Genomic DNA, 21536 nt, shown 5'->3' on the forward strand with positions numbered 1-21536 from the left:
TTCACATAAATGTAGCTTCTATAATGTTTTACAGATTTTTTCCTTTGCTTTTTCTCTTGCCTGGCTGACTATTTTAACCTGGAAAATCTTGGCATTCGTACTCATAATAACATAAGTGCATTTAAATGCTATTTTTCGAGTCGGTTTTGATTAAAGTTATTGAACATACATAGACACTGCAAGTTGTGAAAAGTGTAAATGACTGTGTGTAAAAAAAAAAAAAAAAAAAAAAGACTGTGTGTTGTCAACAGTGCCACCTGCGGGCCGGAACAGATACTGTTTAGACACATCATGATGACGAATTCTGACCTGCGTTGAACTTTTGATAAAATATAGGGCTTGCCCCTAAAGCCACCCTCCCCTCCCAACACCACTGGGACAAATCAGAGAGACTGTATATACATCCAACAGTGAGTCGCTTTATCTTCCAAAAAAAAAACTGTTTAGCAGGCAAGTACAACTGAGTAAAACACGGGGAACCTTTTATTACATACTTTAAAGTGCAAGCGCACACAAATAACCACAGCAGTGTAAAATTAAGTGCAGCATTATTTATTTCAATAATACACAGTTTATATGTTAATTACTGTGACCAGCAGAGTATCCATAAACAATAAAAAAATCTGTGCAGAAAAATACAGAGAATTAAAACAACACAAAGCAAATGGTCCCTGCACACTTTGTGGATAAAAACAGATAAAAAAAAATATATATTTATGTACAAATATAACAATTTTAAGTGCACAGTTTTTTGTAATAAATTATCAGCTATGTACTGAACATTCATATACAAAATATAACAAATCCAAAGACAACTGATTATGAACCTGAAATGCTTATTGCAAAACTTATTGCGGTCAACATCTATATTGATGTTAAATTAAAGCAAATAGTAAGGTTCGTCCTTACTACGTTTCATTAATGCACTACTAGTATTTGACTACTGGTATAAGTTGCCAAATGTATAGTAAGGTGTGGGTGGGTTTATTCTTATTGTACAGATGGATGGCAAAGGAAAGAAATGTTTTACAAAAGAAACAAGTTTACTATACAGCAATATTTTGGTTTATAACAGCGAATGAGTGACTCCGCTTAAAGATTTGTATTTAGTCCTGCACATATAGCCTAAAACAGAAAGTAAATGCATGATAAATAAGTTACATGACTTTATGTCATTTTTAAGCCCAAAATTAAATTCAACCGTGCTATTACCTATCCATATAACAGCCCTTGGTATGCACCCACCTCATGCCTTGTCCTTAAATATTGAAACCCTGAGTAGCTAATCAGATTTAATCTTGTACCTATCTGATGAGACGAAATGAAAAGAGCTGCAGCAGACAAATGCAAAACAGACTGAGTTACAATTGTAGGACTATTATATATATATATATATATATATATATATATATATATATATATATATATATATATATATATATATATATTCAAGAAAGAATCTTTTGTCACATATTCTTCAGCAGGATAAATTTCTTACAGGTTATTGCACATCTTTACAAAAAAGTAATGGAAAAGACATGAAATATTTGAAATAACTTTTTTTACCTAACTAAATTCTTACAAAACAGCACTGCTTCTGCATTTCTGTACTTAATAAAAACTTGATTAATAAAATACTTCTGAAAATACTTAATAAATATATTCTGAGTTTTTTGGTTTCTTTAAATAAAATTGAGTTAAATCAATTAAAAGTTTTTACAGAAGTGCATCATTTCAATATGTTCTGGGTAGAGGATCAGGCCTTATGGTAGCCATTTTTAGATTTTTTCGAGGGTTCAAAGTTCTGATAAATACTGAGGGCAGCTGTGTTCTGGTAGATCAAATCTACATTGTTGCCAGTCCTAGACCTGATGAAGTCCATGGCACATTGGTTAAGAAACACATACTGATCCTGCAAAATTAGAAAGTGCAAGGGCCTGCATTGTTAGAGAACAAGAACATGATAACAGCCACTCTTACACATTAAACCTGGTACCATTCAATAAAACTGGTGCATTACCTTTTTTAGTAAATTTACTAAATAAAGTTCAAACTGAACTAGTTAAAAAGTTCAGAAATAAAAACAGAAATATTAATGTTAACTCATTACCTCAGTCTGTACCATCAGTGGTCTGTGCATGCGTAAATCATGGATGATCCCAAATACATCCACTACACCCTCCCGCTCAATCTGGAAGATTAACCGATCAATGGCGATCAAAGTTCCTGTCCGGCCCACACCTGCACTGTATTATGAGAACAAAAAGAATATAGGATATTTAATTACTACTTTATATTTTTTAAAATACTTTTTTACTTCGAAAGCATAGTATTTTTCTGTAAGTAGGTGCACCATCTTTTTCTATGACATATACTCAAGTGTTCAGTACCTGCAGTGGACAAGTGTGGGTGAATGCCGTGAGTACTGGTCCATGTGCTCTCGGACCAGGTGCCTGAAGTTGATGAGAAGCTCAGTCGTCTCAGGAACTCCATGATCCGGCCATGCAGTGAAATGGAAGTGACGGACTGATCGGGCTTCACCTGTTTTCGCCTGTAAGGATAGGACAGAGTTATCCAAAAATATTAAAGGATAACATTACAAATAACAATATTTCAATAACTGTAATAACATTGATTCAACATTGTGTAAACACAAACTTTTTTTGTGTTGTGGAGTTTAAGGACTTTACTCATCTGGGGTCTCATTTATAAAACTTTGCATAGGATCCTTATTAAAAGTTAACGGGTCTCATTCACTAAGCATGCGTACGCACAAATTTGTTCGTTAAATGTGAGTATGTACGTTTTAACTTGCAAATCATGATTAAACAAAAACTTTCATACTAAAATGTATTTTAAATGTATGCAAAAACGTAAGGACAATTTAGACCACACGTACGCAATAATCATGAACAAGGAAAAATATATAACACAAATATATATTATAGGGTTCTTTTTCCTTGTTAATGATTATTGCCCACGTGTGATCTAAGTTGTTCTTACGTTATTGCATACATTTAAAATACATTTTAGTATTAAAGTTTTTGTTGAATCATGATTTGTACGTACGCACATTTTACAAACAAATTTGTGCATACGCATGCTTAGTGAATGAGACCCAATGTACGCACAAAAGCCGAAAATGGCATACGCCAAAAAATATTATGACTTATAAAACAAAGCAAAACCTGCGAGTGTGCGTACATGAATCATCCTCAGATCCCACCCAGCAAGCCCATTCGCTTGTCAAGTTTTTTTATAGATCACAACCTTTGTGTAGGAACTGGGTACGCACGTTTCCAGCTCCGTTTTGTGCGTACGCAAGCTTTAAAAATAAGGGTCCCTGGTGAGCTGGGGCGATGTTATGCTGATCGCGTGCTTTTGGATGGGGCTGGATGATCCTTTATTTATGATTATGAATGTAAATGATCTCTTATTGATTTTCTAAATAATGTCCTCCAATAAAATAGCTCTAGTTTTGAGGTTAAAATTATAACAGGGGACAAATTAAGTCATCATCCAGTCCCATCCCAAAACCAATGCAGTGCTTCAGCTCACCCAAAGACTGTCCCCCGTGTCCTTCGCCTCACCTGATCGCTGCGAGAGCCACGCTCGCTGCCTCGCTCATTGCGTTATTGTGTTGTTTTCTAGTATAAGTTTATCGAAGTTCTTGTTTATATTGTCATCTGCATCATCTCCTTCATCCTCTGCCCACATACCGTAACATAATGTGTATTATTTTTGGATATTTTGTGTATATAACAACATAAACACACTTACATTTTTTACTTCAAAGTCACGTATGGTCCAGTCCTCCAGTGGAATTTCGGAAATAGTCGTTACTTTCAGATGGTTAAATTGGTTCATCTCTGCTGGCCAGTATTTCTCACATTTTACCTTAAAGGCACAACAAATTTTGACAGCAATAATTTAAGCATATCATTTGCAAAACAGCTGAGTTCAGCTATGAGTCATCATTTAACAATAATAAATAATTGCATAAGTCTGAATATTTTTAAATATTGATATAATAATTAAATAAATGCAGGATACTGCTAAATATAAGCTTACATAGTGTTAAATGATAATTAATCTATGCAAGTCAACTACTGTACATAACATATGTTCTTATTAGAAAAGATATGGCTATTAATGTGCTATGTGTATTATGAAGCCTTTATATCCTACAGTAAAAACATACATCCAATACCAAAAGCCATAGATACAAAATAAATTAAATTAGACTCTGATAGGTGAGATAAGGTGTACTGAATTAAAATCTGTACCCGTCCTTGCTCATTGCATTTGGTAAGCATGACAATAGTATAAATGTTTTTCTCCCAGACCATCCTCCAAAAGTCATTGACTGTGCAGGGCAGAGGCCCCTGTGCTGCGATAAATTCCTTCTTTATTGTATAACCCTAGAAACACATGTTATGAGAGTTTGTAAAGATTATGTAAAGAGGCCAGCTGTAACCAGTCAAATATTTTGTAGCATTTCTTCTTCCTACCGGCATGTAGTTGGCATTAATGTAGTCATCAAATTGGCTGTTGAGCATAGAAAGCTTAACACGAGATGAATCATCTGTCAGAAAGACATGTACAGTTTAGAAACGTGGGCAAAATGGACAATAATAAACAGTTTTGAAGTGTTGTCTAAGTGTGTGAATAGATAAAATCATGTGCTGTGTGGATCTTACATGGTAGGACGTTATTATATCGATTCTTGGATTTGTTTTCAGGGGCCTGAGCAATGGCCTTTGCCTGATTTATTCCAACCGGTCTTAGATCCTGCAAACACACAAATAAAGTATAAAAGCAATATATTAAACTTAAAATAAAGCTGTATATAAAAACCATTCATAGCTTTGGCTCTTTGCTATAGTGTTTAATTGTTTCATTTTATTGCACTTATCAAAAGATGGTGTTGATGTCTGTCTTTTCCCTTGTCATTTACCAATTCAGAAAGCCAGTAGATTTATTTGGAAGTTACAAAATCTTTAACATTTCTGAATAATCAGATTTGGTTATTGCTGTAGAACAGTGGTTCTCTTTTCGACATGCAGCCCCCCTTGTGTAGGGTGCATCCCTTTGTCCCCCCAAAGAAAATTCTCGAAATCTCGAATATGAAAACTTAGAAATCAGCTTAGAATTTGAAATAATCAAAACATTGATTTACACAATTTAGTACTGTTGGTTCGGAGCTTTACTTTTTTGAGGTTTTATTACACAAAATGTATGTGAAATTTCCCCCCAGAACCATATCACACCCCCAGTTTGAGATCCACTGCTCTAGAAAGATGCACTGTATATATCATCTGGTCTACTGACAACAATAGCACCACCTTGTTATCTTGCCTATGTACTGAAACAAGTAAGTATCTAGTAAAATCTGACCAAATAGGACATTCTTCAGCAGCTGCTACTACAGAAGTTCAAATAAAAAGAAGTTTTTGAAAACTATGCCCAGATTTACTAAACGTGGCAAATTAGCGTGAGAGCATAATTCCAAAAAAGCGCAGACGATCTGCGGCTTATTTACTAAAAAGGCACAAATTAAAAAACACCACCATAATGACAACGCAATCTACTAAGGCCTAGTCCACACCGACATGGGTATTTTTATAACCTTCAAAAAAATTCCATCCACACGTGCTCGGTTTAAAAAAAATCTCTGACCACATGAAAAATCAAAAACACGCTATAAAGCGCTGTCAAGAGCTTGCCACACCAGCAGGTGGCGATATAACCCAAATCGTAAAGCCACCATGGCCATTCAGAAGCCTAACAAAAAGTTATTACCGATTCCGGTAGGATAAAAACATGACGCACAGTCTGACGTCAAACACAGCGGATAACGTCGTACACTCTGAAATCGCAACGCAAAACCCCTGGTTTTACGTACTACACGACAACACTGCAATCGGTGCTTCTTAAAATCCTCACCTTGGCAGAGGTTTTCAAAAAGTGATCTCGTCAATTAAGAGAAAATGCTTCCCTGCCAATGACGAGAATGTCCGGCTTTCCGCAATACCGCTATTATCCAACAGGTGGCACACTTCCTCAACTTATACAACCTGGAAGTAGCGCCTCACGTGAAAGAGAAAGAACACACTGTATGTTTTAAAGATCGCTCTGCATTTGATCTGTCTGTCAAAAGTCCTTCGCAGAAAAAATGGAATTATCTCAGCTTTTTGCTCAAAATTTGGTATTTTTGAAGAATCCTACCCATAATTGAGAGGTGATAAAAAGAGAACTAATGAAGGTAGGATGAAAGTTTTATTTTTTTGAAAGTAGAGTGTCTGTTCTTTCATTTGATATTTTGTTTGTTTATATATTTAAAGAAGAACATTTTCTGGAAAGCATTAAACTTTTGTGAAAAACATGAAAAATGCCGGCGCTGGCTGGCCCCTTTATTTAAATACGCTGGCAGGGAAAGAGTTAAGTGCCCTGATACTGCATTTTTGTGTGGACGAACGGCCGAACCGCGTAAAAAAAGTCACGCTTGTAAAAAATACTCGAGTGCGTGTGGACTAGGCCTGAGAGAGAGTAAATTAGGACTACGTTTACACGTGGGCGGCTATTTTCATAAAAGGACATTTCAACCTCTCCAGTTTCAAAAATAACTTTGTGCACACATGTCAGTTTTCAGAAAAATGTTGGCACATACCCGTGTATATATGCCATCAAGAGCATGCCAAACCTCTAGGTGGCGATGTAACGAGAAGCTCAAGCCCACGTAAGCCAACAAATCACTTCCTGTTCCTCTTTTGGAGTAGGTGCGAGCTCTTAGGCATACTTTGACGTTGGCTGCCTTAACATCCGTTTGTCTCAGTTTACATGCAACCGTGCAACCGAAGATTTTCAAAATCTCCACTCTGGCCAGAGTTTTTAGAAAGAATCGTTTTCAGAGGCGAGTTCTCCGTTTGCATGTAAACGAAGGGCGCAAGCGAAGAGAAATGTCTCAGTTTTTCAAAATAACCATGTACGTGTAAACAGGGCCTAGGTCAGGGTCGCAAATAAGCAGAGATGATGCTCCTGCATGTGCTAATCTAATAATGCCTAAAGCCCGTGATACACTGCACGATTTTTGGCTGTCCCAGACGAAAGATTGCCATTGTGAAACAATCGTAGTGATTTCTGTGATCGTGGCTTTTAATGGGTGGTCGTACAGTGAGAGAGGTTCAAAGACAGCCATTTTCCCGGGCTTGCAACCAAAGATAGCCTATGATAGTTTTCTGACAGTGTCAGAAATTCAGCATGATCAACGCAAAGTGTGTTTGCTGCTACGACCTGCGTACTGGAATTTGTTTTCCAGTAGTGTATGCTGGTGATGTTGCGCTAAAGTGTGTCGCAGCTGTCACAGCCAAGGATTCAAAAAGTGTCATCATCATACAGTCTACATCCTTTGCGTACCCAAGTTTAAGCCCTACATGTCTCACAGTGTGATAAGCATATTATCTAAAAGGATGGCAAAAATCCTGCAGTGTATCCCGGTCTTAAAGTGCACCTGTTTGTGTTGTTTGTTAGCTCAACTTGTTGTTAGCTCAATTAGTAATATCACATGCGCAAACATTAGTAAAATGAATCATTTTAATACTCCCCTCCCATAAATTCTCTCCAACAAATGCAAATGCAAAAATAACTAGACCACACACTTTCAGCGCTAGTTATGATGGTTTGCTATGGTGCAAGCTGTTAAGAAATCTGGCCCTATAAGTGGTAAACAAGTAGCTGTAATACGAATTATTGTTACATACAGAGAAACCAAATGTGCAGTCACCTCAAATTCTTCAGCAAATCCACAGAAGGAATCAGCTCTTTGCCTCTTATAGTAAGCCTCATAATCTTCCACCTTGATTGGATTACTCCTATACAACCATTAAATAAGACCATAGAAAACATGTAAACAAGCCAGTATGATATACAAAAATGAATAGAATTTCAACATATAGGCCTACTTTACAGAATAAAGGCTATTTTCAAGTCTTTAAAATTGAGATGTTTGAATCATTGCTTTATATAAAATATGACAATCGTACCCAACCTAAAACATATCAAATCACAAATGCTCAAAGAAAGAAATGAGAGAAACCACAGAAGTACTTGTCTGAGTACTTACACTTTGTTTCTGTAAGCAAATAAGAGTGAATAAAGGTTAGATTTATGGTGCATCTTTCAATTATTCTTCTATTGGTTGTTAAGGCATTTTAAGCAATATGGTGAAAATTGTACACTTACCTTATGGAGTGGATAGGAACACTAGAAGAATCATCTTTTCTCCCCTTCCTGTGACAAATAAAATGATACAATTACTTTTTAGAAACAAACAGCATCTAAAAAACTCGAGTTGCTATCCATAGATTATAAAATGACCTTTCTGTCATGTAAAAATACATAACTTCATTATTTAAAGTTTATTCAAATGAATCACATCATGCAAATAAATGTAATAATTCAAACATATCTGATCTAGCATTATGTTAAATATTCGTTTCTTATCAGATATTGTGTTAAATATTATGTTCTTATCAGATATCATATATTCCTCTTAAATTTGTCAGAAGACCAAAGGGGTTACGAATTATGCATGTTTTAATCCAAACTTCAATATTACCGTCTACAAGCCACCACACCGATGATGATAACAATGAAAAGAGCAGCGACACTGACTCCTGCAGCCGCCCCGCAAATTACCACTGAGAGACAGAGAGAGAGAGATGTTATCTCTCACATTAATTATAAACGTAAAAAACAAATGTGTGTGTTTTATGTGTGTCTAAAACATAACTTGAAGGCTAAATGAAGGTCAACATTAAAGTATGCCGGGAACATTTCCCTATACGTAAATGCAAATGTGTAAGTTGTACTAAAATTAATGGTATTAAAAATTCATGTAAATCTGATCAGTCAAACAAGCAGAGATGTGATGTGTTATATGGAAAAGGCTGGTGAGATGTAGTCAATGCTTTGAATATTACCTGGGTTTTCTGGCAGAATGATGGTGCTTTGATAAAACTTGGATATGGAGTAGTATGAATAAGACTCGTTTACTAATTTGTTCGTCATCACCAGATGAGTAAAAGTAACAATAGCAAAACTGCAAAAAGCAAAACATATATCAGCAACAGAGAAGTAACAACATTTAGCAACATACATTATGGCAGAATTAAGACTACACAGTAAAAAAAACTTTGCTGCCTTAAAAATTTTTGTTAAATCAACTCAGATTTACAAGTCATGTCAACAGAAATTAGTTGTCACAACTTATAAAATATAGTTGAGAAAAGTCAACTTAAATTTATAAGTTATAACAACTCACTTGTAGTTATAACAACTCATCTCTAGTCAAGATAAATAATAGTAAGTTGAAATGACTTGTAAATCCGAGTTGATTCAACACAAATTTTTAAGGCAGCGAAGTATTTTTTACAGTGTAGTATTTCAGTTTAGTAATAAAAGCATGCATTACACTGGGTTTTATTGTACAATATGCAGTACAGAGGTTTCAGAATAGTACCGAAAATATATTGATTTACCTGTAACTGCCTTTAGCATCAAGTTCCCCATTCACGTAACCTGATTCAGTCTGGCAAACTTTCGATTTAGCCTGATCTCCAATGACAATGGTGTGTTCATCCACACTTCTATTCCCCATCTCTTTGACAATAGCCAGATAGGTTGAGCACTGCTTTGCTTTCCATTGCTCATAGGTATATAACAGGTACTTGCCAAACTCCATTTTGCCATCTGCTAAGGTAAAACTCACCATTAAATTAGATTTTTAAAGGCACCAAATGAGAAAATCATTTAATACAAGAAAAGTGTGAGGAAAATATTGAAGGGAAGTAAAAAATACATAGAACAGTATCTTATTAAACATTGCTCAAACATACCAACGATTGTGGTGGAGGACACAAGGACACCATAATAAAGCACAGGACCATTTGAGTTATTGAAGACTTCTGGCTGAATTCTCAAAGTAAATGTGTTGTATTTTTTGTCAATCACGTTTACTGCCTTTTCTATTACAGGTTGAACCGGTCCTGCACACACACAAAGCCAAAAAATAAATGCACATACATATAGAACCAAACCGTTAAAAATCACACAAAAATTACAGTCAGATTTAAATAATCTCTTTACTTGTGATGCCAGTCCTACAGAGGATCTTTTGTAATGTACTACTTTTGCCACAGCCCATGGTCCAGAGAGTGGCATTGTATTGAGTGTAATACTCGAGCCCAGTGAAGCTGTAGTTGAAACTAGTAGTACTGTAGTTTTGTGAGTTATTGGAGGACAGTTTGATTCCAAAAGCCTGATATCCACCAGGTGGAGGGCTCCATGAGAAGGTGAGCATTGCTCGAGTAAGATTAGGTCCAGTACAGGTCAGGTTCCCCACTGGAGCTGCATCTGTACATTAAAATACCACAACCATGTTTCTTCATATCACATTCATATCATATTCATATTAACTGAATTCAGTGTCATTATGAAATGCTCTTCTATTTATAATTATATGGATATGCATAAACTAGAATTATTCTTTATATGATTATACCTGATTATTGAATTGAGTTTTTGTTACTATAGTTTCATTGTACATTACTATAACTATTACTATCACTGTACAGTACAGTACAATATACAATAAAAGAGAGACATTTACCACTCTTAAAATGCCTTTGCACATATTATGTTAAAATACAAAGTGCAACTGCATGAGAAGTACACGTTTCCATACAGATCTATTTATCATTTGCAATGTATTCTTGTGTGTTATTTTAATAGCACAACCATGTGTGTTTGTACTAACCTGTGCAAACCTTCAGCGACACATCAGGTCCATCTGTGTCGTCAGAAGTTCTGCTACGAACACTTATGTTGTATTGCGTTGAAGGGATCAGATTATTTAAAGTGTAGGTACTTGAATTGGTTGTGAAATTCATATGCTCCGCCTTCTCAGTGTACACACTCACTACATACTTCGGGACCCCTGTCACATTCACCCACACTACAGAGATGTTCTCTGTTGCCGTTGAAACAACTTGCAGGTTTTGAACAGGGTCAGGTACTGCAAACAGGTACAGGAAGGAAGAGGTTTTCAAAGAACAATTCAACGCTCATACTTTGATGTAAAATGGCTTGTCAGTGCAATAGTAATAATGGCTTTAAAAGACTGTATTCAAGACCAATTCAATGTTTAAATACATATGGGTGATTCTCGCGAAATTACACTTATGAGGTGTAATGAAACATTTTGATTAAAAAAGTAAATGCAAAGTAAGAGCATCAAAATAAGAAACATACAGTTACTAACATCTCTTCACGTACTATTTTGCACATGATTTCAAATGACATCATACAAAACAATTTTGTTGTTTTTTCCACATTTAATGGGAAAATTTTCATTACTGCAACGTGTCCATGACTGGATTTTGGTTCTTTGACATGGAAATATTTATAATTAAAAAATCTAAAAATAAAAAGCTTCAGTGCATGTTATACTATAAACATTTACAGTAAAGAAACATGTGGTATTTGGTGATTATTGGTAAATGTAAAGACAATAATAAGGGATATAAATGTGTTCAAGAAACATTTTCTCACCCTCCACAACAATTTTCAATCAATGTTTAAGCCCTCAACGAACTAACATTTTCAACAAAAAAAAAAAATAGTTGGAAGGGACATAATTTACGGTGACACTCAAGATGGCTACTAGGCAAGCAGTTTTTATTTTTTCTCTCCAGAAAAAAACTTGAAATTTTGTTTGTCATAGTACCTAGACAACTTTATAGTTCTCATTACCGAAACATGAGTTTGTAAATGCATATATTTAATGTAATATCATGTTGCGGTAATGATAATTTTTGATAATGATCATCTAAAAAATGTAAATAATTCTATAGGAAATATTTTTTAAATCCTCTAAAAATAATGGTTATAGTAAGTTCAGACCTTAATCTTATATGTGCAAAAAAGTGGCTTCAAGGGCTTTTTAAAATTTCTGATGCTGGAGACGGATTTCGTGAGAATCACCCAAATACTAAGGTTTTTCAATATTACTATATTACATTTAAGTCTTTTATTCAAAATGACTTGCAGTCTATTACAAGCGTTACATTTTTAGCAGTATGTGAATTTCCTGGATTTAAATACATTAACTTTTGCAATGCTAACATAATGCTAATTTAGGATTAGAGGCAGCTGAACTTACTGGTGGTTATAGGGTATTTGAACACAGGTTCACTCTCGAAACCCATCGGCCCCACAGTAAATACAGAAACATTATAGGATGTTCCGGATTGCAAGTTGCCCAGGCAAAAAGTATTGTTAGGAGTGGAAAACTTTTGAGTGCTGTTATTGCCAGGCCAGTAGTTCAGGCTGTAGTTGAAACTGCCAGCTGTCATGTTCTGAGCTTTTTCCCATTGCAGTGACAGTGAATTGCTGCTCTTGTACGACACCTTAATCCCTCCCGGTTTATTTGGATCTGAAACACAAATACCAGCTCTAAAGACCATCCGGTGCATGAATGTTTATGTATTAAAAATATTCATTTCTGGCATGATTTTATCCAATTATGGTTTAGGGTTGAACACTTACAGGTTGCATTGTTAACTGAACCTGATGTTTCCTGGTAGGTTCCCTTGACAGTGGTGAGTGTGACTGTGTAGACGGTCGCTGCTTTTAGCTGAGTAAAGGTATAATTGTTTTCAGTGGTGTTCAGTGTCTTGCTGTTGTACCATCCTATACTGCTGATGTTTAAAATGTACAAGTCCAGTCCACCTTCAGGCTGATCCCACTTCACCAAAAGGGATTGATTAGAGCCTTGATTATCTACTTTCGGAAGCACCATCGAGGGCTCTTTGGGGGGAAAGAGAGAAGTAAGTCCATTTAATGGAAGTAATTAGCCATAACGTTTTGATCAAAAGAAGTATTTGAACAATGAGGTAAATGTATGTGATAAACGTCTTCTTGTTGAAGCGTGTGTGGGTGTAAAAAACACAATTCATTCATACTTGTGAAGACAGAGATGTTCGTTGGATCTCCTGAAATGTTGTTTGCGATGCTATATACACTGAACAGACACAGGGTCCCAGGCTGCAGACCAGTGACTGTGATGGTTTCAGTGGAAGTAGACAGGTTACTGTTGTTTACTTTGCAGTTGGATACAAATATTCGATAAGAAAACCCTATGTGATATTCCGGAGGACGGTTCCAGCTCAAGCTTATGGCAGTCACATTCAGAGAGTCATTACGCACAGCAGAAACCGGATATGGCTCTGCAAAAAAAACAAAAAAACAGAGAAGAGCAGGGGCAACTGTTAGTGGTCATGTTCTGCACAAATAGCTGTATCATACCTAAAATGATAATATCATAATATAAAGAATTGGGCAGAGGGTAACAATTGCCCAATTATGTTGGATATGTAAGGAATTATTGATGACGGGTTGTTGAATTATTCGAAAATAATGCACACTCAAGGTGGAATGTGGCACAACGTGAGGCAGAGTGCCGTTAAAGGGACATTCCACTTTTTTTGAAAAATGCTCATTTTCCAGCTCCCCTAGAGTTAAACATTTGATTCTTACCATTTTGGAATCCATTCAGCTGATCTCCAGGTCTGGCGCTAGCACTTTTAGCATAGCTTGTCATAATCCATTGAATCTGATTAGACCATTAGCATCGCGCTAAAAATCAATAACTAAACAGTTTCTATATTTCCTATTTAAAACTAGACTCTTTTGTAGTTACATCGTGTACTAAGACCGACTGAAAATTAAAAGTTGTGATTTTCTAGGCAGATATGGCTATGAACTATACTCTCATTCTGGCGTAATAATCAAGGACTTTGCATGGCTGCAGCAGGCGTAGTGATATTACGCACTGCCCGAAAATAGTCCCCTTGGTTACTTTCAATAGCAGATGACTATTTTCAGGCACTGCATAATATTACTACGCCTGCTGCAGCCATGTTACAGCAGCAAAGTCACTGATTGCAGGTGTGCATTATTTTCAAATAATTTAAAGGACCAGAGCAAATTATTAGGCTTATACCACGGTTACCACAGACATTGCTCTGGTGATTATTTTAAAACATTTGACAGGTCAGGTGTGGTTTTATTCAAAAAATAATGCATAGTTTTTTATTCTTTATCAGAATAAAGCATCCATCATCCCTGTGGTATAATACTTAATATTTTACACCTTTAAACCATGCTATTTCTTAACTTATACCATAAAAGATATTTGATTAACTTTTATTCACCAAAATGTTTAGATTAACCAGAACTATTGGCAACAGACGAAAACTAGACAAAAGAAATTTAAAGGGCCCCTAACCTAGATATTTTCAGCAATATAAAAATAGTTTCTGGTATCCCCAGAATGTGTCTGTAAAGTTTCAGCTCCACAAAATTTTCATTTTTACAATGTTGAACATGGCTTTTTGTGGCTGCAATGAAAAACGCAGTGCTTTTTTGTGTATCTCTTTAAATGCAAAGAAAGCTTCTGTTCCCCTCCCCGCATGCAAAGTAGGGGGTAGAGCGCTTACACATGTGCTTTGGACTACATCAAAAAGTCTGTCTCTGGCAGAAGGTTGAACTTTGATCAAATAGCAAAGTCTGTGAGCGGTCATGGGTGGGGTGTAATTAATGTGACATCACATTGATAGGGGATCCCCAACAGTCTGTTTTGTGTTACTGTTGTGGTTTAAACAGTCCCTCCAGAAAAAAACTATTATGCGATCGCATGATTTAATGCATAATCAGCCAAAGTCTGCATGTTTATGTGAGAGACACATTTTTTAAAATACGCTGCACTTACGCAGCATAAATTGCAGAATATATGCGGGGCTTGCATGATTTCATAATTCCCGAATTTTCATGGCAAAAATCATATATATCTTAGCAGAAAGCTTAAAAATGTTGCGTTTACCTCACACAAGCGCAGCCATGTCCCCTGTTGCCATGGGAACATTATGAAGTGAGGTGATTATTTGACGTAAACATTATTGAAAAGCTACCTGCAAAAGCTGAAAACAGTTTTTGCAAGTTACCGCAATTTCATCGCATAAAGATCCCGCATATTCCATTGCATCTTTTAAGAAAACGTACCGCAAGATCAAGGATTTTTGCCCGCAACAATCACAAAAAAATATTTTTCTGGACTGTTTAAAGGAGATTACACAAAAAGAAAAAAAGGATTTGTATAATAACAGGTTTCTGCACACCCACTGGCAACTCATTTTCTGATAGAAACAAATTCAAAAGTGCATTTTTAGATTAAAGGGGCTTTATTTGCCTTATTAAATGCAGTCCTTTACAATTGACCCCTATTACAAATACCTCCTCTCTTCCCTTACTACCGAGTAAAATTCATTAGCTACAAAATCTAACAAAGTGTTAAAAAGTATCAAAACCAGGACAGTAAAACAGAGTAATATGATTTCATGTGCAGTGTAGTGACTTACTGCTGTAGGCTGTTATGAACTGGGGATCAGACTTTGTGCCATCCGCTGTCTGTGTTGTAATGCTGATGCTGTATTGGCTAGCAGACTTCAGTGACAGCAGCTGTGCTGAGGTGTTATTCACAGTCATTTGCACATCTGTGTTATTAGGGTATCTGAACTGGACCAGATAGGAGTAACCATTCTGCTGTTCATCATTCTGCTCCCAGATCAAAAATATACTGTTTTCTGTGAAATTATTTACTTTCAGTTGACTAACAGCACTGGGATCTGAAAGACAATTTAAATAGACAAACACTTACACTTTCTGCAATGTTCCCTCCAGCTTGGTTAATGTTAACCATACAATAGAGTAAATGATAGGCCGTACAGCACCAAGTGCTCGTTTTTTCACTAACTCTGAATTAACCATTAACCCACTGTATAATAACCAAATTTTGTAAGTTACAGTAAATCGACATGCAAACCTGGTGGCAACAGAAATGTCAGATTTGATCACTGGTATTTGCATGTCTCGTTGATGATAAAAATGAACACTAAATAAAGTGAAGCTGAGTAAATGATGTCAGGACTTACAGTATAGCTTACTGTCTAGGATATTTGTGTCAATAACTGTAAATGTCACAAGGTCACGACTGCTTGCTTACTTGTATAAGCGGTGAGATACTGAGGAGTGCTGAAATATCCCATTGCACCAACAGTCTTCACATTGATGTTGTACAGGACACCTGCACTGAGGTAAGTCAGAAAGCCGTAATTTTGGCTACAGTTGATTGAGGAGGATTGATTTGTGCTGCTGTACTGCAGGAGAAAGCTGTATGACCCTGAGCTCATGTTGAGTGGTTGAGCCCAGTTAATGTTCAGAGAAGTAGAGCTCCGTGCTGTCACGGCCAACTCACGAGGAGGAGTAGGTACTGTAAAGACAACAGTGCATCAGAGATGTCATACATTTGCTTTTTACTTTAGTGGGTTGTTTCATTGACATCCAAATTGTTTACCAATTTCCAGCCCTCCCTTAACGTTGACTGTTGTTGTTAGGTTATAAAACATGTCCTAATAGGACTAATTCTTCTGGGAATCCATTTGTAAGTTTGAATTTGGGTGTGTAAAGCAACTTACATGTGGCATTCTGGACACTATTACTTTCCTCCTTTATGGGTCCACTAATGCTCACAACAACAACGGAGTACAAAGTTCCAGGCAGAAGGTCTGAGAACACCACAGAGGTTTCATTTGTTTGGTTTTTCGTTTGGTGAACCGTTCCACTGAGCAGGATTTTGATGCTGTAGAGACTCACAGTGCCATTGGGCGGCGTCCATGCCACTGTCATCCTATCAGTAGTTCCCACAGCAGAAATAATTGATGCTTTATCGAGCCCTGACAAAACAGAATTAAAGAGAACAATAAAGGATCAGTAAAGGTGTGAATGTGCCCTGTTGAACCATGTAACATACCCATGTAAAAACATACGTTGGACAAGCCATAGGCACATTTAGATGCTTACTTGGTTAGCAATGCATAAGATATTGATTTTCGCAAGTTACAAATGGGATTTCTGAGAGTTTAGCTGGTATTTAACCCCTTCAGGCCCTGGGTCCACTGGAATGGACATCACATGTTTTGTGGTAAAAAAACAAAATGCTGATAAACCAATCATAATAAGGCACACCTGAAAATCAGGTCTGAAGGGGTTAATCAAATGTTAAACTTAAACAGCAGTGTGTGAGTAATCTGTAAAAAACATTACCTGTAAATGCAGAGATGTACACAGGCTCGGAGCTAATGCCATTTGCTATAGTTTGCACAGTAAACATGTAGTTGCTCCCAGAGGTCAGGTTAAAGACATATGCAGTCTCACTACTGTTTTGAATCCTTTGACCACCGTTCACACTCACGTTGTACACATATGTAGATTTGTAGTCACTCTGACGAGACCAGGACAGCCACATCCCAGTTGTGCCAATGCGAGAGGCATTTAAATTAGTCACTGGCAATGGCTCTGAAACAAAGTGTATACGATCATATTCTACATCTACATTCTGCAAGCACACATTAATGATCAGAACAGACTATGATGAGCACAGTTTATTAAATAAGGTGTTGAGTATTTAGACTTACTGGTATTACACTGTATGGACTGTGAGGGTCCAGAGATGTTGCTATTCATAATGTACGTTGTGACGCTGCAAATATACTGAGTACCAGGCTGCATCTGAGTAATCTGATAATTGTTGGATGTGGTATTAAGTGCCTGGTTGAATGTGGTAATGTTGATGACGTAGATGAACAGGCTGGAGTTTCCATTAGGGCTGACCCAGGTGAGATTGACCGAATTATTGCTGACAGCAGGAGTCCTTAGATTCTGCACTGCATTTGGAGCTGGTGGAAACACATGAATACACCCTTTAAATAAATACTGTAAGCCGCACACTATTATTAGTACATGTTAAATACACGCTGTGCTCTACATGTACAGTATGTGTAAAGAACAAGTGCGAGAGAGACACCTGTATATGTGGTGAGCTGTACAGGTGAGCTCTTCAGATTTTGCACTCCAACGGTGACCACACTTATGACATACTGCGTGCCCGATAATAAACCTGAAAGCGCCAAGTTGAGCGAACTCGAAGTTGAGTTCATGCACGATTGGTTGAATGTATATAAAACTTCATAGGACACATTGACTCCATTCATTAGTTGAGGTCTCGACCACAGCAAAGAAATAGACGTATTGGTAAAGCCACTCACCCAAAGTGCTTCGGGTGGATTGGGCTCTGAAAAGAAAAATCACACTTAAATACTATGTTGTAAGGTGGGCCTGGTGTAAATGTACCCTTTGTGTTTTTGATATTTTGGAAAAGAGATAAAAAGCATACAAAGCTTTTATTACTCACTGGTGGCAAAAGATACTGTGGAGGAGATGTTCTGTAGGGTTCCACTAACAGATGTGACTGTGAAGTTGTAGACCCTTCCTGCACTAAGGTTACTGAAGCTGGAGGAGCAGCAATTCTGGTTCTGCGTGATGTTTTGCTCCGCACTCGTCATGTTCACTATATAAAAATCCACACGACCTGAAGGAGCCGTCCAGTTTACGTTTAGAATGCCATTACTGACAGTCTGCACCGTGATGCTCTCCACCTTGGCTGGACCTGTGTACAGGTAAAACACTTTCATTAACATGATCATCCAAGTACATTTTAAAGCCACGGACGTCCACACACGCTCGTAAACACACGTTTGATGACAAACAGACACCACTAAACCCTCTCCCAATTCTTCCTACATTACTTACTTGTGTTTTGGGATATATTAACAGTCTGTCCTTCAGTGAGGTTATCAGAAGCAACTGAAGTGACACGGAAGGTGTATTTAGTGCCGGGTGTGAGTTGTGAGATTTGCATGGTAGAGTTTTGGATTGTTGTGAGGTTCTGGAATGTTGAATTTATACCCCAAACTACTCTGTAATACGGACTGGTGCCATTCGGAGGTGTCCAGCTCAGAAATACTGAGTTTACAGTGATGGTGGACACAGACAGGTTACTAATGGGATCAGGGCCTATGAGTGCAAGAAAGTGGACATGGACACCCAAACACACATTAGTACATGCAGTATGCCCATGCATACACACATTTATATTCTTATCCATAATACTTACATATAAAAAAAAATATTTACTACTTTACTCAGATTAAACACTAAGGGATGTTTTTCTGGACAGGGATTAGACTAGTCCTAGACTAAAATAAATGTAAAAGTTCTCCAAACAATTTGCACGGACATATCCTTAAATACATCAGTGCCCTTTGTTTTGGCTCAAAATGCACACAAGTAATGTTTTTATTAAGGCATGTTTGTTAAAACTAGTTTTATTTCCTAATTAAACAAAGGCCTAGTCCAAGCTTATCCCTGTCCGGGAAATCACCCCAATATAAACCAATTACACCAAATGTGCTGCTAAACATATAACCGGCCCGTCTTAAAACAACATAACCCTCATTTGTTGTTACCGCTAACAGGCTGAAGTAAAGGGTTAATTTTAACTGGCTTAAACTTACGCATAGTAAAAGTTTGATTGGCTAGTGATAGCTGGCCCGTCCAGTTCAGATAGACGGAGGTGGAGTTGAATTGCGTGAAAGTAGGATTGCTGGAGGTGTCTGAAATATTGAGATTGCAAGTGAATGAAAGAATGAGGAAAGCACATGGTAAAATGATACATGAATGAGAAAGTGATAAAGAATGATCCTTTCTTTGCACCATTCTGACATTATTGCTTAAAGCACAGGGGTCAAACTCAAGCCCTAAAGGGGGTCACACACCGGATGCACAGCTCAGCGCCACGCCGTTCAAAAAAACTCAAACACATTGTTTTCTATGAGTATACGCACACAGGCGGAGCCTGGATTTAATCTCCCTCTAAACCTGTATGAGTTTCTTTATTCTGTTGAACACACAAAAAAAGCTAGTTTAATAAATGATGGTAACCACTTATTAACTTCAATAATAGCAAAAACAAATATTATGAAAGTGAATGGGTACCGTCAACTGTGTTACCATCATTTATTAAAAATGTTTTATTTTGTGTTTAACAGAACAAAGAAATGTATACAAGTTTGTAACAACAACATGGGAGTGAATAAATAACAGAATTTTCATTTTTAGGTAAACAATCCTCTTGAAGGCTTTTGTAATACTGAAACTTCTTTCGTCAAGTCTGATAAATCAGTAATAAAAGTAGGAAAGGCTTACTGGTGGTGAAGTAATCACAGCACACACCGCTGCAGTTGATTTTGAAGTTGTATGTGACTCCAGGTTGCAATCCTGTTACTGTGATGCTAGACAAATTGTTTGTTACACTAAAGTTCTGCACAATACAGGAGGGGGTTTCTTCTATAAAAATAGTGACGTCTGTCGTCGAAGAGCTTGACCTGTACTGGCCCAATTCACCTATAAAGATACAAAAAAAGAGGTGTAAATAATAGCCCAATTACAGTATTTGGTCTGGCATACCAGAGTGATAAGATTAAAACAACAACTAAAACCTCATTGGAATGGACTGTACAAATAGAAAACACATGCTTATTAGAAATGATTTTACTTACAGTCAGACTGCCCATAGGCGACCTGTGGAAGAAAAGAAAATCTTGTCATGCATGTTATTAAATAGTTATTAAAAGATTTTCCAATATTTACTACTTTCAGCCATATTCGTTCATCTCTATTAACTTCAAGATATGTAAATTGCACTTCATAGAAATCTGCCCATCAGTGATTGAAAAATACAATTTAAAGTTACTTGAAGAGTTTTTGATTTAAATTGTGCTTAGGCACTGCGAAGATGAATCTGATGGACTCCGATGAATGTCACTGTCTGGATTGACTATGCACTGTACATATTACTAAATTGTCCAATAGGTTTAAACAGACTGGACCAAGACTGTCCGTGTCTGTGCTTGTTTATTGATCTGATTAGCGTCTAAACTGACCTCTGAAACAAACAGCTTGTGGAAAATAAAAATATGTTTCCAAAAGATGAGGGGAGACGGCGAGCATGGATCACCACTGTGCGGATTTAGCAGCCAGGCAACAATTTAAGGATCTGTTGTTAAGATTGTATACATAAATTTTACACAGTAACGTTAGCTCAATGTAATGGTTGATACGCTTAAGATATGATTTGAACTAAGGTTATTTACAGATTATTTACTTTGCTTGTTATTATATCTACTGAATCTACTGATGAATTTGAAAAAAAAGTTTTGAATATTGTTATTTTTAACTTAAAGCCCATGTCAGTTTCATTATTTTTTAAACATACATTTTTAATCTTAAATCAAAAAAGCAAATCTCCTCCCCTTCTCGAAATGATCTCTGTTTACTTCTGGTCGCGGTATAGCGGTAGGGTGGGGCCCAGGAAAAGATTGTTGCGATTAGCAAATAGCAACATGAGCTAACTTCAAACGATCTAATAAATTCTAGATGGACAAATTCAAGTCCACCCTACCTTTTTTTTAATTCCAGAAGCCGTATCACTTGAATACAAGTCACAACGGGGAAAATAAGAC

General features: G+C 36.8%; 1 protein-coding gene across 2 annotated transcripts in view; it reads right to left on the reverse strand.

Moving 5' to 3' along the window:
- Positions 1 to 536: 536 nt before the first annotated feature.
- ptprja (protein tyrosine phosphatase receptor type Ja) overlaps positions 537 to 21536 on the reverse strand; it is a 38035-nt gene continuing 17035 nt past the window's right edge. The window contains exons 2-30 of one of the 2 annotated variants that reach the window (XM_065289427.1): positions 20574 to 20595; positions 20221 to 20418; positions 19530 to 19628; positions 18766 to 19029; positions 18368 to 18622; positions 17981 to 18247; positions 17592 to 17852; positions 17221 to 17472; positions 16593 to 16850; positions 16121 to 16387; positions 15477 to 15743; positions 13023 to 13286; positions 12607 to 12867; positions 12221 to 12493; positions 10817 to 11074; positions 10147 to 10413; positions 9897 to 10046; positions 9540 to 9753; positions 8982 to 9100; positions 8618 to 8699; positions 8242 to 8289; positions 7784 to 7871; positions 4701 to 4791; positions 4512 to 4585; positions 4287 to 4421; positions 3781 to 3897; positions 2391 to 2551; positions 2111 to 2246; positions 537 to 1912 (exon numbers count right to left, since the gene is read on the reverse strand). In XM_065289427.1, the coding sequence (XP_065145499.1) occupies positions 1757 to 1912; positions 2111 to 2246; positions 2391 to 2551; positions 3781 to 3897; positions 4287 to 4421; positions 4512 to 4585; positions 4701 to 4791; positions 7784 to 7871; positions 8242 to 8289; positions 8618 to 8699; positions 8982 to 9100; positions 9540 to 9753; positions 9897 to 10046; positions 10147 to 10413; positions 10817 to 11074; positions 12221 to 12493; positions 12607 to 12867; positions 13023 to 13286; positions 15477 to 15743; positions 16121 to 16387; positions 16593 to 16850; positions 17221 to 17472; positions 17592 to 17852; positions 17981 to 18247; positions 18368 to 18622; positions 18766 to 19029; positions 19530 to 19628; positions 20221 to 20418; positions 20574 to 20595 (5304 nt within the window). In that variant the 3' untranslated portion in view covers positions 537 to 1756. Of the gene's footprint in view, positions 1913 to 2110; positions 2247 to 2390; positions 2552 to 3780; positions 3898 to 4286; positions 4422 to 4511; positions 4586 to 4700; positions 4792 to 7783; positions 7872 to 8122; positions 8132 to 8241; positions 8290 to 8617; positions 8700 to 8981; positions 9101 to 9539; positions 9754 to 9896; positions 10047 to 10146; positions 10414 to 10816; positions 11075 to 12220; positions 12494 to 12606; positions 12868 to 13022; positions 13287 to 15476; positions 15744 to 16120; positions 16388 to 16592; positions 16851 to 17220; positions 17473 to 17591; positions 17853 to 17980; positions 18248 to 18367; positions 18623 to 18765; positions 19030 to 19529; positions 19629 to 20220; positions 20419 to 20573; positions 20596 to 21536 lie in introns of both variants that reach the window. The other variant, XM_073812707.1, reaches the window with a different exon arrangement.

This window comes from Paramisgurnus dabryanus, chromosome 2 (assembly GCF_030506205.2).
Source record: "Paramisgurnus dabryanus chromosome 2, PD_genome_1.1, whole genome shotgun sequence".
Taxonomy (NCBI): Eukaryota; Metazoa; Chordata; class Actinopteri; order Cypriniformes; family Cobitidae; genus Paramisgurnus; species Paramisgurnus dabryanus.